At 38.8% G+C, this 15,889-nt stretch overlaps 1 protein-coding gene across 4 annotated transcripts in view; it reads left to right on the plus strand.

Annotated features, from left to right (window-relative positions):
• Window positions 1-15,889, plus strand: part of FREM1 (FRAS1 related extracellular matrix 1) — a 155,766-nt gene that overhangs the window by 97,255 nt on the left and 42,622 nt on the right. For 2 of the 4 annotated variants that reach the window (XR_013994417.1, XM_081066046.1), the window contains 2 exons: window positions 4,331-4,595; window positions 11,998-12,462. Coding sequence is in view for 2 of the 4 variants with exons in the window: in XM_081066046.1 (XP_080922172.1) it covers window positions 11,998-12,462 (465 nt within the window). In the remaining 2 variants the exon portion in view is untranslated. Of the gene's footprint in view, window positions 1-4,330; window positions 4,596-11,994; window positions 12,463-15,889 lie in introns of all 4 variants that reach the window. The other 2 variants (XR_013994416.1, XM_081066045.1) reach the window with 2 other exon arrangements.

The raw sequence follows: 15,889 nt of genomic DNA on the forward strand, positions 1-15,889 counted from the left end.
AACCAGAAGTGATCTGGTGAAAGACAATTTTTCCCCCTCCCTTTCTTCCTTCTCTCTCTCCCTCCCCCGTTTCAGTACTCCTTCCCTTCTTTCCTTTTCTCTTTCCGTTCTTTATTCCTGAAATTCCATCCTTTATGATTCAATCCTTTGGCTCCTCACCTGTTTCGTCTGTGATCTATGAGGTTCATGACATAGCTAATCCATTTGTTTGTTACTTTCAGTATTTCAAAAAGCCTATTGGAAACTAGCCTTGCCTACAACATTCCTGCATATGCTACTTTTCCAGGATTTTTCCTTTACGTAAAAATTTGCCAAATCAATGTGTTTGAATTTCAGAAAGTACATTGTTATTTGAAAATGGAGTTTCAAAGGAAAAATATTTCCAATACAATAATAATAAAGGAAATAATAATAAATGCATTTTAAAATTAGAAAAAAGGAACTTTGTCATTGAAAAGGTTAGAAGTTGTTGCTCTTTTCAGTTTGAAAGTGATAATACATACTCTTTAGGGTCAAGGGAAAAGACTACAAGTTAATAAGCTTCTCTTGAATTAATTAAGCAGACCATTTGCATAGTAGGACTCAGAGTATGTAAATGGTGAAATGCACAGAGTGAAAATACTAGAAAGGTGAGCAAGGCATGTCCAACTGTCACTACTCCATCCTTTTTTTTAGAGGTTATTTGAGGAGGCTAAGGATCACATTTCATTCATTGATACTGTCCAGGATCTATATATTCCCAGGACCAAGTATAGTCTTAATATCTTTACTACATGCTTGGTTGACTGAATGCTTTCTTTTTTTGCCTTGACTGCCAGGAAACTCAGAACTAAATTGGATGCTTACATGCAATAAATATCGTACTTCATGTGCATGGTAGAATTATAATTGTCCTGAATCTTTTAAAACACATTTTGATTGATTGATTTTGAGATGCTTATTTTGGGCTGCATAATAATATATTTGTTTCCTGATTGTAAAAATATATCCCTTTATTTTGTCTAATAAGTGACTCTCAGATTAGCTAGATATTACTGTACACATTTATTTCTCTTTGCAAAAGTAAGACTTGTTCATCATAACTATATGTCTAGGCAAAATACAATACAAGGAAATATATCAGGGAAAACAACTAATGTGTTAGGGCAGACCATCTTCTCATTGCCTCAGCACAGTGCATTCCTGGGGAGTGGGGTGAGGGTGGAGGAGGGTTTTGTTCCAGGTAGCCATCTGGGATAATTTTCTATCTAGAGGATCCTTCATCTCTGAAGGCTTTGAAGGCAGTCTGTCAGTGAGATGTGGAGGAAGATGAGAGCATTTCATGGGCTCGGCCTGAAGGGACGGTACCTCTTTTCTACACATCCCAGTGGCCGAGTCACAGTTACATGCCACATTGAGAGAGGCTGGGCAATAGAAACCCTGGCAGTATGCCCAGAAAGAAAAGGAAATGAGGCTGATGAGTGCCTCACCAGTCTGCTACAACTGACATGTGATTATTTTCTAAAAGGATTTGTGAACCCTTACATCAAGTAGATACAGTAACCTATTAACATTGTCAAAAGTTCCAAATATCTTCTCTTTTGTTTCTTTCTACAACAGGGTTTTGTATCTGTACTGTGTTGGTTGTATCCTTTTTTTTTTTCCCTTGGCATGAGTTTTCCCAAGTTGCAGCATAACTTTGTAACCATGATTGTTCATCTCTAAATAAAACTACAATGAATTGTTAGACTAAAACATAACCCTAATATTGAGCATTTGGGTTACTTCCATTTGGGAGCCATTATAAGTAACATTAGGCCTTCCTGTTGTGCTGTGTCTTCTGATTTGCACAGTAGCTAAAATGACGTGGAGATCTTGGAGGGAAGTTTAGAAGGACGTCACCAGTAGGCGACCCTACTCCACACTTTGCTGTTACAGGGCTGAAAAACTGCATTCAGGCAAAACTCAGATGCTCTTTTTCTTCCTCAAATCCATCTTCAGCTTCTGGTGAAAGCTCTTGTGGGCGATTTTTTGTTTTCTGAGACTTTGTTCAATCTTCTTACTGCTTTGATATGTTCGTCTTTACTTTCTCTGAAGCTCGTGGGGCTCGGGTTTTAATTTAAAGTCAGGAGAGTCATTAATTCTGCATTGGATGTAAGTTGCGTTGTGTTTTGAGTTAAAAGCATAATATGCCAAAAAGATGAATTTAATAATCTAAAACAAGGTTTCTCAATGTTGGTGCTATTGACATTTTGGGATGGATAATTCGTTGTTGTAGTGGATTCTCTAGTGCACTGTGGGATGTTTGGTAGAATTTCTGGCCTCTATGTGCTAGAAGCCAGTAGCAACTCCCAATTATGACAACCAAAAATGACTCCAGATATTGCCAAATGGCCCCTCACTGAGAATCAATCACCAGGCTAAGTTGTATCTCCATGATTTTTTATTTTCAGTTTTTGTTTCCTCATGGGACTGAATATCTTTTCCAAATTTTATTGACTATGTGTATTATTAAATTTAGAATTGGCTTGGCATTTACTTCACTCACATTTCCTTTTGGACATTCACCCTTTTAGTGTTGATTTATAAGACATCCCTATACATTAAAGAGAGGAAACAAAATAATATAGCATTTGAGTTTGCACTATTGAGTCAGATGGGCTCCACCTTTTATTCATTGTGTAATAATTGGCAAGTTAGCATTTCTACACCTTAATTTCCTTATTTATAACCTGGAAAATAAGATGATACCCTACCTCACAGAATTGGTGTCAAGATGAAAGATCCTTAGTCCTGTGCCTAACACAAAGTAGAAGCTTTATATTTTAGTTATAATCTTTTTTTAATGAATGGAATGGGATTATAGTCTTTATTTTGTAAAACACTGTATCATTAGCCCACGTGTGACCACTTCTACTTTACTCATTTATATACTCATCCATATGTTCTTTTTAAAATACATAACCATGTGATTCGAGGACTGGACCATTTGCAATAATGAACACCTACCTCTGTGCTCTTCCCATCCTCCAAAGAACCACCATTCTGAACTTTGTGTTAATTATTTTCTTACCTTTGTTTATAGTTTTCTGGGACTTGCTCACAAAAATAACAAATCTAATAAGCTTCATCAGTGTTGTTGTATGTAGCTGTAGTTCATTCATTTTGCTATTGTGCAAGATTCAGTTTTATGAATAGACTACAGTTTGTTTATACATTCACCTTTTGAAAGGGTATTTGGCTTGTCTCCAACATTTTCAATTACAAACAGTGCTGCAATAACTATTCTGGTTCTTGTATTCTGAGTGTAAGCACATGTGTTTCTGTCCAGTACACAGCTGGGGTGCAATCACTGGGTCAAGGTGTATGAGGTGGGACAATTAGGTTCACGAACTCATCCTAGAAAACCTGTTACATACTTCGTTGCTGAATATCATTATGGTCACCTTCGAAGTATTTCCCTTGGGAAGCTATGCACTGATGCCAGCACCTAGTCCACCCCTTGAAAGCAATTTTGGAACTCTTTTTTTGGAATGGCCATCAGAGCTGTCGTCGTATTACGCTTGATGTCCTAAATGTCATTAAAATATCTTCCTTTCAATATTTCCTTTATCTTTGGGTAAAGAAAGAAGGGGCCAGATCAGGTGAGGAGGGAGGGTGTTCCAATACAGTTATTTGTTTACTGGCTAAAAACTCCCTCACAGACAATGCCATGGGAGCTGGTGCGTTGTCGTGTTGCAAGAGTCATGAATTGTTGGCGAAAAGATCAGGTCGTCTAACTTTTTCACACAGCCTTTTGAGCACTTCCAAATAGTAACCCTGGTTAACTGTTTGTCCGTTTGTTACAAATTCATAATGAATACTCCCTCTGCTATAAAAAAAAGGTTAGCAACATTTTTGCAACAAGTTCGTGAACTTAATTGTCGGACCTCACATGTGCTATTCCACTCTACAAAATCATGCCAAATTGTGTACCAATTTATACTTCTACCAGAATCATATGAAAGATTCTCTTGGTCTATATCCTCTTCAACACTTGGTATCATCAGAGTTCTGTATTTTTGCCAATCCATGGGTTATAAGATGACAACTTACTGTGATCTTGACTTGTATTTTCAAAGTTATTGAGATTGAGCATCTATTTGTATCAATATTGTGATACATACTGTGTTTCCTCTTCTGTGTAATATCTTCTCATATCTTTTGCCTAACTGTTTCATTAATCACAGTTATATAAACCTTTCCACATCATATTAGTTTTTAATTCCGCGCTATTTGGCCTTTGTTTTTTTACCTTTACCTCGGACATTTCATTTTTTTAAATTGGGTTCTTGACCACAATCTCTTCCAGGTGATATTGTCATCCTTGCAAAACCACTCGTGATGTCCAAAGGAGGCAGAGGTTTCTTGACGACCAGCACTCTCCTTGCTGTGGATGGAACAGACAAGCCTGAAGAACTGCTCTATGTCATCACCTCCCCACCGCGATATGGTCAAGTGGAATATGTCCACTATCCTGGAGTCCCTATTACAAGTTTCAGCCAAATGGATATAGCAGGACAGATAGTCTGCTACGTACATAAGAGTAAAGCACCTGTCTCCAGTGACACATTCAGGTGAGCCTCAAGGAAACATTTCAGAACCCCGTCACTGGATTAATGTGTAGAAAGACAATGCGGGGCAAAAATGAGTCCTTTCCAGCTCTGGTATAGCTATGTTCTTCAACTGACTAGCCGTATAAAGGTAAAGGTACACAATGAAAATAACAGCAGCAAGGCAAGAAATTAGGGCTTGTTTAAAAATAAACAAATACATAAGCAGATTTAAAGGCAAGCTGTTCTATGAGGAGGATGTGAAGACCTGAGGATGCCAGCTAAGAAGAGGCATAGAAAAGTAATTTACCACTTTTTTAAAATATGTTTTTCTATATGAGGAAAAGTACTTACTAGTAAACATTTGGCATAAGCAGACACTGCCTTGTGACACAGTGTGTTCTGGTAACTATATCATAAATCATGTTGTCATAGAGTGGATCATATTTCCCCATAGAAACAGTGTTATAATTGGGGGCTGTGCACCTGTTCAAGGATTCTGTATCAAATAAATCATTGGAATGAATAACAATCTGGTGAAAAGGCAAAGACACAACATTAATGAAAGTCTACATTCATTTAAAATACTGAAATCTGTTTCCAGTCACAAAAAGCAGGAGAAACTTTAGGGAACCTATCATTTAGCAATTCTCAAAGCTGGCTGAAGTCAAGGTCCTTGATACAAATACAGGTCTTCCGGGCCGGGCTGAGCACCAAGAAATCCTGGACTAACCATTGAGAGAACCATGGTATATATCCAACCCTGAGTTTTACCAATTAAGAAGGAGGCCCTGAGCGCATTAGTTCATCTGCCATACACACAGGGCTTCTGGATAATTTTCATATCAGAATACAACCTTCAAAACAGCAGTACAAATGTAGCATACTCCTATATTATTCAGTGGGTTCCCGTAAACTCTCAAGTATACTGATACACCCGTGTTCAAATACCCCTCTCTCTCTCATATGTTTTATGTATCTCGGTTTAATATGTCTGCTGTGAGAAGCATTGTTTAAGTGTCAGTAAAGATGACTTTGCTTGCCTTTGTACCATTTAGAACGATGATTTGGATAGTTCAACTGTTAAACAAAAAATCCAGGGACGTTTGCAGGAATATCTTTTTTTTCTCTCTTGACGAATGTGCTTAACAAGGAGATAATCCTTTGGTCGAGCATTACCTTATAGCCAAGTTAGTGCTTGAATATTGCTAGTCATTAACTAAATAAAATAACATGTGGGGATTCCTTTTCATGCTGGGTCTTTCCCTTGAGAAGTTGTATAGGATAATTGCTGAGGTACAGGCTTGAGGTCAGTTGTGGCCTCCAGCACTTTGTCTGTTTACTGCCTCCACGGGCCTGTATCAAGTCCCACATCTTCCTGTCCTCCCATTTCCCCTTCTGTGCAAAGGAATGCTGCTCATAGGGTTGCATTCACAGGGTTGTTGGGAGTTTAAATGAGCCTATACATACAAAGTACATAAAATAATATGTGGCACATGGGAGGAAAAAAGTATTAGCTGCTATTATTACTGCTACTACTACTATTGTTATCATTTTTTATTGTATGCTTTCCCTGGCCTCCTTTTCCCCTACAATTTTTACAACACCAAGCATAGTCTTGCAGGAGAACACGAGCTACAAAGAAGATTGCTCTTGTTTCCTATCTACCAATGGAGAGTGGGTGCTTCTTGGGTTAATCCATGTATATCAGATTCAGGGCTTTTAATGTTTCACTTCTTTCTAGAACTTCTTGCTCGTGTCTAGTCCTGCTTCCCCTACTCAGTACCCGCCAGAAGGGCTGATAAAGACATTAATAATTGTGTTGGAGAAACCAGTGAATAAGTGTGTCAAGATGTTCAAAAAAGAACGTTAGGTATTAATCAGATGGTGGTGATGAGCTGAGAGTGAAGAACAAAATCTCCATATGTGAGGATCGGTGAGACTGCAAAACTGTCCTGTTTCGTTATATCTGTAGAAATTCAGATGGATAAATGTTAGAAAACATTTATCCCAGGAATTTCTAAATCTCTAGGCCCTCAAGAGAGTTACCTGGGAGATTTATAAAAATACGAATTCTTGGGCCTCACTGCAGAGAGGTGACTTTCCTAAGTCCTGTCTCAGCAATCTGCATTTTTAAAAGCTCTGCAGCCGATTCTCATGCAGTCAGGACGAGCAATCACTGGTCTGGTCCAGTCTGTTGTTCTAAGTCTGTTCTGAAGAATTTAGAGAATGTACAGAAGCCTGCTCAGGGCCTCCCAGGGACGAAACATGAAGGGGCTTGAATTGGTGGGGCTCTGGGCCCTCACCCCAATTTATTAATAGAGCTTTGTTTTGGTTTGTTTTTTGATGGTTTGATTTTTGGTTTGTTTTGCACACTGCGTTTATTCTGGGCAAGGTTTTCTTTTAGCAGAAAGGCTGTGGCTCTATTTCCCAAAGTGAGCGAATTGTACCACCATGATATAAAAATTTAAAATGAGGTGGGCTCGCACAAGAAACAGTGAATCAGGAGTGAGAAACTACTCCCCTTTAGTTCTCTCCATCCTTCTGTTTATTTCCAGAAGGAAGTCTCAGGCTAATGCTCACATGTCCTGAAGAGCTTGTCATTATTTACTGTTTCCCTTTCTAACAAAGAGAGTACAGGCCTCAGCCTCCAAGCCATTGGGCAACAATAGCTAGAATTAAAAAGATTCTTTTCTTATATGTATTTTTGTAGTAGCTATGAAGATTAAGCTTTTAATAGTTAACACTTTCAGTTTTTAGTCAGTAAAAGCTTTCCTTTTAAGTGTATTTAAGTAAAAATGTGAGTTGATATAAAGCAAAGTACTAAGTAATAAGAGTACAGGCAGTACAAGCAGATGGCAAACATGACAGTGATGTTTGAATGACTCAAGATTAGGGAACACGTGTCTAGGCAGAAAGTAAACAAATAACAAAGCTTGAAAGCATTGATTTAGTCCAATCCTTCTATGTACATGTAGGAAAGCTAGTATTGCTTGAATACCTGCAATGCTTCAGCCCGTGTACCAGGTCCTTTTCTGCATATCATTTCCTGACACCACCACTTTGAGAGAGATGCTTTGTTCCCATTTTATGCATGAGAAAACTGAGGGTCCACCAGGAAAATAAGGAAAGTCACCTACACTGACATAACTGAGTATCAGAGCTGTTTTCGGGCCGAGATCACATTTTGGAGAGCTTTTTCTGTTATACCTCATTGTACCAATAATTTGTGGAGAATCTGCCCTTGTGCAAAGGAACCTCCTCAATGTGTCATTCTGATGTTTGGCCAGCAGTTGTACATATTTATAACGGAAGAGCTTAGCATCTGCCCAAGACCCTCGGTTTAGTCTTGCCATTTCCCTAACCCAATCAGGGGCTGCTGTGCTGTTTGTCAAGTGGTGCTAAACCAAAGCTGAAAGCCTGTTTTAATGAATGTGTGATCATGGTGCTTTTTAAAAATTAAATATATGCAACCGATCTAATCACCTAAATTTATGTTGCTTGCTGTTAAATCTGGCAAGGAATTTGGCTGCGTAGAAGAGATAAATTCTGTGGCAGAGGATTTTTCCCCCCCTTCTCTTTTTAATGTAAGATATGGCAGCATTAATTAAATGAGGCGGAGGGGAGGGGGGTTTAATGGTCAGATTTTACTTTCTGCAGAAATATTTTGTGAATCATAAATTTTTCCAGCATTGTTTGGTGCTGCTGGCCTGGAAGAAAGATTTGGCAGCACATTCGAGGACAGATGACACCAAGTGATTAGCAAGCTGACTTCAGCTGCTGGCAGCCGTGTACTAAAAGAACATGCTAATGTCCTCCATTTTGACATGCCGGCTGGACTTCTTTTTTTTTCTTTCTGAGGAACTGGCTCTATTTATGATTCCATTTTTATCCTTTAAATGCCATGACAGATGGCAGATTCTTCAGCCAACTCTATTGCCAGGAAATGTGGAAAGCTTGAAAGCACCATGGTAATGGTGAAATCAGACCAGGCAGGCACCCAGACAAATCTGAGAGTCATTCCCCAAATTTTGTGAGAACAGTGGTCATCTTGGCTGTGTCTCTTCTCAGGGAAGTGTCGTAAAGGAGGTGCAACAAAATCGACCCACAGAAGGAGTTGCTACCCCGATACCACCAGCTTCTTAACCTTGGAATGGATGCCATCATAGCAATGGAACTGTTGTATTAAAACTTGAGAATGTATTTGGAGCGTTTCTGTGGGGAGATGGAGGGGTACATTTGGAAGGGCATCTGGTTAACCTTCGCATGTGTGAGCAGCACTGACCTTGCACTTGCTCTGCGAGGTTTATTTTGACTGGGAAGCCAACCATGACCGTTCACCCTGTCAGTCTCTCTCTGATAGTGTTTCTCGGCCTGTGAGTAGTTTGCATTGTTACTCGTGAAAGTGAATGATGTGTTTGATCCAGTCATGTTTAGAAATTGCATCCTTTTCACCACTGGCTTATTAGCTTTAGGTCAGTGCAGACAGCTGCCTCGGTGTCCCAGCTGGGAACACTGGCCTCAGTAAACATATTTCTTTCTCTTATGTGGTCCCTGCCCTGCTTGCCCTCATTCCCATCTGTCTGATGGCAGGCTGCCGATTTCCGTCGCGGTCAGGTCCCCGTCATCAGGCAGAGAGGCATTTGAGATGGACGGCCTGGGTCGTAAGACGACTTCATTGTACTCACACAGGTTACGCACTCCTAGATACGTGCAGCCATCCTGAGACTGAGCTTTGAGAACCCAGTCAGGTATTTTTAGAATTCAATCTCTAGAGAGGAAAGTCAGAATCAGCTACTCAAAACGGCCACCTCTGGTTGAACCCCTGGCAGTCACTGGAGCTCCCACTTAACCTCCTTGCTCCCGACCTCCATCTCTCCCTTTCATTCCCCTCCCTCCTCCTTCCTTCTCCACCGATATTTGACATGTTTTAATGGGGCACAAAGTATTTAACTCCACGGTTAATGCTAATACTGAAAATATGTCTTTTGGCTTAAATTTGTGTAAATGGCTGGTTTAAAACACTCCATAGGAGCACATTTTGACACAGAGATCTGGAAGGGAATAGAGAGCCCTTTCTTTGTGAATGAGGGTAAACTGGGAGGCATGAAACATATTTATTGAGAGGTTAAATGGAAAAGGGGAAAACTGGAAGCACTGAGGGAATGCCTAGCTTCCTGCTTGTTTTACCTCTAGTCAGAGGATAGGCTCCAGGGAGGAACGTGGAGCAGTAACAGGAAAACAGTGAAATACAGGCACAATTCCATGAAAACCTTGTCCCGAGAAAGAGACCATGATTCTCAGACCTAAAAAATGCCTGTCGCTTGACCTTTGAAACTGTCAAGGTAATAAGTAAAAGGCTGAACACAGAGATATTTTTCTGCTTCTATTTTCTTTTCAAAAAGTATCGCATTTTGTAAACACTTCCTGATTCGGCAGTGAAATTACCCTAATTGCTTAGACTAGCTTTACAAAAGGAAAAGTAATTGTTTTAAGGAAACAAGGTGATTTTGCTCAATGTACAATTGTAATGTTAATTCAATACCCGTATTCAAACTGTAAAATAATGCGGTGGCCAAAACAAAAAACAAAAACAAAAACAAAACAAAACAAAACAAACAAAGCAAAAAACAGTTTATATTCTTTACAAGTCTAGGTGTGTGAAATGTTGAATTTTGCTTTATTTGTTACATTTCTCATAGCAATTTTAACTTTTTGGACATAGATTCATTTTTCTATGCATCATAGTTTCCTTGTAGGCATTCTTAGCAACTCGATAATTAAAAAGCTCAAAAATTTTAGCCTATCCTTCAAAGCAAAATCTGTAACAGCCAAAAGTCTTCTCCCTTTACTTTTTGTCCAGCGGTTCTTCTCCCTGAGTCCTTTGTCTCAGGCAGCTGGTCGACTCAGTGCACTCAACACAACCTGGTTTCAGGTTCCTTCATGTTGAAAAGCAAAGCCACAACCCTGAAACCTGGAAGGACAAAACACATTTTGCAATGGATAAAGAACGTGGCAGTCAAATTTGTCGTATCTGTGAAACAAATATAAACTACATATTTTCTCTAGTTCAAAAAAGAACCTGCAGAAAATATCCTTGTATAATTTAATGTTAAATTCACCTAAAATTATTTTTAGAAATTTTTACATTTATGGAATATAAGAGGGTATTCTCTGTGAGTATTTCAAGCAACTACAATACATGCAAAAAAAAAAAACTAATAGATAAAACTCCATGATTACTTTGAAGTACATTTTGGGGGGTCTATGGTGAATTCGTCAATTTCTTTTACGAGTAACGATTTCTTAACTTTTTGGAGTCTTAATAGTGCATTTTGTTTGCTTAATTTCATGACACTATTCTCCTTAAAATAAAAATTACACATTGAGATGTTCTAAAGATCATTTAAATTAGTTTTATTTTGAGATTGGCAGTGACGGGTGGAATGTGATTTAGTGATTAATATAATCAGAAACACTGTACGGTATCAGAAACCCAAGATTATGAGAGAGAGTTTGCTTACCTTGAATTTATATCATTCCAGCTTCTCTTTATAATACTGAAGTTGTGCTCAGGCACCACCACTCTGTCTTAGTGGATTGCTAAGCCAGCAGTTATTAAACACGCTGCAAGAGCACAGTGTGAGGTCCAAACACCTGGGTTCTGGTCTCACCTATCTCCTACCTACCTTATGATCTCCTACCATGTTTCTGAAACTTTCTGGTATAATTTTCTTTTCTTTAAAGCAGGGAAGCAATCCTTGTCTATCATAACTCCCACGTATCTTGTAAGGAGCAAATGTAGAAGCACAAGAAAAAGTAAGGGATTATAGCATCACAGGATAGTTTAGAGGTGGATGCTACTTAGCGATCATTTGGTCCATTTTTCATTTTACGTAAGAGTCAAAATGAGGCCCACAAAGGGGCGATGAGTTAGCGATGATTACATGGCTGAGTAATGTGATCTGCCCCTAAGAAATATACCACAAACACATGAATAGAGTGAATTAGCTAAATTCAGCCGACTCAGCACTTTATTGAATTGGCCCCAATTATCAGTCTTAAAAGGTTAGCTTACTAAAACACAGTTGCAAAAGTATAAATATGTAAAATGAATATATTCTTCAAACTCATGCAATGGGTCTAATTCAATGTGAAATTCCTTTTTGGGGGCAAAGAATAACACTAAGCATTGACAAACCTGAGAAATAGCATTGGCAGAATTACCCTGCTCCGTCTACCGTCAATATTAGTGAGAAAATACTTTTGGGTGTAGAATGGGCAATTTGTGTGTTACCCAGTGACTAGTTTACTGAATAGAATGGTGTCCTTCTGAAAGACCTGCCCCTGATTTTTCATGTGAGTCCCAACACGACATACATATCCTTTAGTAAAGGTGTGTGTTGTTATCATTTCATTCCAGTAGATGGTGACACAAGAATCCATGCTGAAGGCTGCCTTGCCTCTCTTTGCCAGATTCATTGTCAGCAATGGACTGCAGACCAAGCATGGCGTGCTTGAGGTCATCCTGGAGACTGTGGACAGAGCCTTGCCCGTGGTGACCAGGAACAGGGGGTTGAGACTGGCCGAAGGGGCCACAGGCCTGCTTTCCCCTGAACTCCTTCAGCTGACTGACCCTGACACATCCGTGGAGAACCTCACCTTCCTTTTGGTCCAGCTCCCACAGCATGGCCAGCTTTACCTGCGGGGGGCAGTGGTGCTTCAACACAATTTCACTCAGCAGGATATAGACAGAGGGCATGTGGCCTACCGACATTCAGGACAGGACTCCCATACCGATTGCTTTACTTTTGTGGCTACAGATGGTACAAACCAAGGCTTTGTGGTGGATGGTCGAGTGTGGCAAGAACCTGTTTCATTCACCATCCAGGCAAGTATGACAAATACACAGTTCCTTGCTACAGATGTGGAGAAAATGCCTTTCAGGAGAACTATTTCCTTTCTTTCCTTTCATTCATATATTTACTGTTCATCTACACCAAGCCAGGCACCAGGCATATTAACATGAACAGACAAATGTGGTCCCTGAGTATGGGCTAATGACTGACCTTAAGAGTCATTGGTAGGTAGTACAGAAAAGAACAGAAAAACACAGGCTTTAGGTCAAATAAACCTGGGTTGGAATTTCTGCTTTGCCGTTTATTAGCTGTGTGAACTTAAAAGAGTTCTTTAACTCTTGTGATTCTACTTTTCCTTCTTTGAAAAAACATGCCTCACAGCATTGTGGTGAGAATTAAGTAAGATTAGGTATCCAACGCCCCAGTGTGTTACCTGAAACATATTAGATATTCTGTATATTGTAACTACTGTCATAATACCTAATTATACTGTTATGATGATGCTTATTGGTCCATTTCATCTGCTGGCATTTTAATGGCTTTCAACTACCCATATGAAAACTTACAAGGCAACATCAATATTACACATGTAATAACGATGAGAAAAATATTTATAATCGCTGCAATTTTTTGAGTGTTAACTGTAGATCAGACCCACTTTTCATATCTTATTTAATTCTCATAAAAATCCTATGAGGTACATTTTATTATTTCCGTTTTATAGATGTTCAGAAGTTTAGAAGTTAAATAATTTGATCAAATACACATAAAGTCTTTCTGATCCCAATTCGGCGTCTTTTCTATGGCACAAGGCTGCCATATTTGTGTTGACTATTATGATGATTCTTGGAGGGCGTAATGTGTTTTTCTTTTTTTAGTGAAAACACATCAAGTATGTTCTGGCTCTCAAAGCCTTAAATCCACTCTTCTTGGATGTAGTTCACCCTGTTCTACATACTTCTACCAACAGCAAAAAATATATAAATCTGTCTCTTCAGGATGCTTTCTGATTATATAAAATAATCATAATTTTTCATTGCTCTTTAGTCTCTGTACTACTCAGGATTCTCCAGTAACAGAACCAATAGGCTATACGAGTATATAGAAAAAGAAAGAGAGATTTACTTTCAGGAACTGGCTCACAATTATAGGGTCTGATATGTACAAAATGTACAGGGAAGGCCAGCAGAATGGAAATTCCAGCAGGAGTTGATGTTGCAGTTTTGAGTCTAAAGGCAGTGTGGAGGCAGAATTCCTTTTTCTTCAGGAGACCTGTCTCTTCTTTTAAGGTCTTCAGCTGATTGGATGAGGCCCACCTACATTCTGGAGGGTAATCTGCTTTACTCAAAGTCTATTGATGTCAACGTTAATCACATTGAAAAAATACCTTCACAACAACGTCTAGCCCAGTGTTTGACCAAACAGCTGGATATCATATAGCTCAGCTATGTTGATACATAAATCTTCACAGTCGGAATCTCAGGTGGGATCTGAGTAGAAAGGTGGTGTCATGATAACATCCAGTGAATACTGGATCAGTCTTGGCACTAGGGAGGTCCAAAACATGTAATGAAATCATCATGCACTGGGAGAAGAGAGAAGGTATTGATATAATTGACACAGTATGTTAAGAAGTACTTTGTACATAGTAAGATGATTGTGTTTTTATTTCTTATTGTGTTTTCATTGTTATTGGTCTCATCCCACTCTTCAGTCTATTAATATCTTTTTCTTGATTCCAGACTTCCCACATTATGTAAACATATATCACTGTACTCTCCAACCAGAAATAATTTTCTGGGTCTATTGGCAGCAAATTTGTAAAAGTTATCAGTTCTGGTGCAGGCATAAGAGTTTGCTCCTATACTCCAGAGCAGAGAAGAAAAAGGGGGTAGAGTTTGGAGAAAGTACTAGAATTTAAATTAGGTCTCTCCCAATGCCAGTATTATCATAAAAGGCATGGTTATCGTGAGAGAGTTATCTCTTGGAAGTTGCAGGATTTACTGATAGGATAATGTTGGATACATATTATAAAGATTCTTTTTCATCAAAAGTGCAATGTTTTTCTTGCCAAAGGAAAAAAAAAATCATTATGTGTAAAAATATCACAAAAAAAGCCTCAAACTTTCTTCCATAATATCCCTGAACTCCCTGGTCTCTCTGAGCAGAGAAGTCAAGCATTTTAGGAAGTGACTAAGCACACCCGGCCCCACGCAGTGCAGGAGAAATGACCCCCTCAGTTTCTTGCCTTCAAGAGCTTTTTTTTGAAAGGATAATCTAATGTCATCTACCACTGAGTGATGAATTGCTCCAATTAAGTTTCCCAAGTGTGAGTATCCTACTCTTATGGTCCCAACCTTGGAACCTTGGATGGTAAAGCCACTGGACTTAAACGCAAAACACAGATGTGTTTTACTGATACCAGCAGGCACTAATCTAACATTCATTCTATAGGAAATAATGTGTATCTGACCAAGATACTGCAATCCTGCTGTAATGATTGCTGTAATCTTCTTTTAAAGGTGACAAGGCTGGAGGTGAGAGAGAAAGGAAAAGCATCACTGCATTCTCTGGTTAAGGCATGTCTGAGATTTTCAGTAAATTCAATACAGTTATTATAAGGACATAGCCTTCTTCCTCTCCTTTTTTTTTTTTTTTTTTTTTTTTTGGTGAATCATTGTAGTATTAAGTCATTATGTTTTAGACTCATTTCTTACACAGCAATAGATAGCTGATACATCTCTCCTCCATGAAAGGCTTCCCTTTTCTTTCATCCTTCCTAACATCCAACCACTCTTCAGGGATTATTATTTCCTCCATAAAATCTTCTCTGATTAGTCCAGGTCAAAGACTTTCTCCTATTCTTGTACAGAACCTACCAATACATGACTCCTTAAAGCAGTACTTATGTGCCTTGTTTTATATTTTTAAATTTCTTTATACGTGTTACCATATCTTGCTATATGACCTTTCATGAATATAGCCTTCTTTTAAAAAAAAAAAACACACAAAACAACAATATTTTACACTCCAGTATTTTTAAATGCTTCTGGTATACTGAGGCAGAAGGCCTGCTTTTGAAGAATCTAGAACTTTAATAAGACTAGGATACATTTTAGCACAAAGATGAGCAAAGGCACAATAGGGAACCATACAACCAGAGTTTGGATATTAACATTTTTTAAAAAATAAGTTACCACAACAGTGTTTATTCCTCTTGCTACACTTTTGTTTATCAACTTTGAGAATTACTTACATGGCTTGAAGTATTTTTATTTTTCCTCTCCTGACATTGGCCTTCCTGGCCACCGTGTAGGAGCTTCTCATCCCTGAAGGCCATGAAAACTATATGACTCCCCACCTCTACTCAGCTTCACAGCTCTGAGGTTGCCACCTGTACTTTTTAGGAGATGAGAATGACTAACTTTTGAAAATGTTTCTTGCTTTTTCAACTTACAA

Source organism: Rhinolophus hipposideros, assembly GCF_964194185.1.
Source record: "Rhinolophus hipposideros genome assembly, chromosome: 11".
Lineage (NCBI taxonomy): Eukaryota > Metazoa > Chordata > Mammalia > Chiroptera > Rhinolophidae > Rhinolophus > Rhinolophus hipposideros.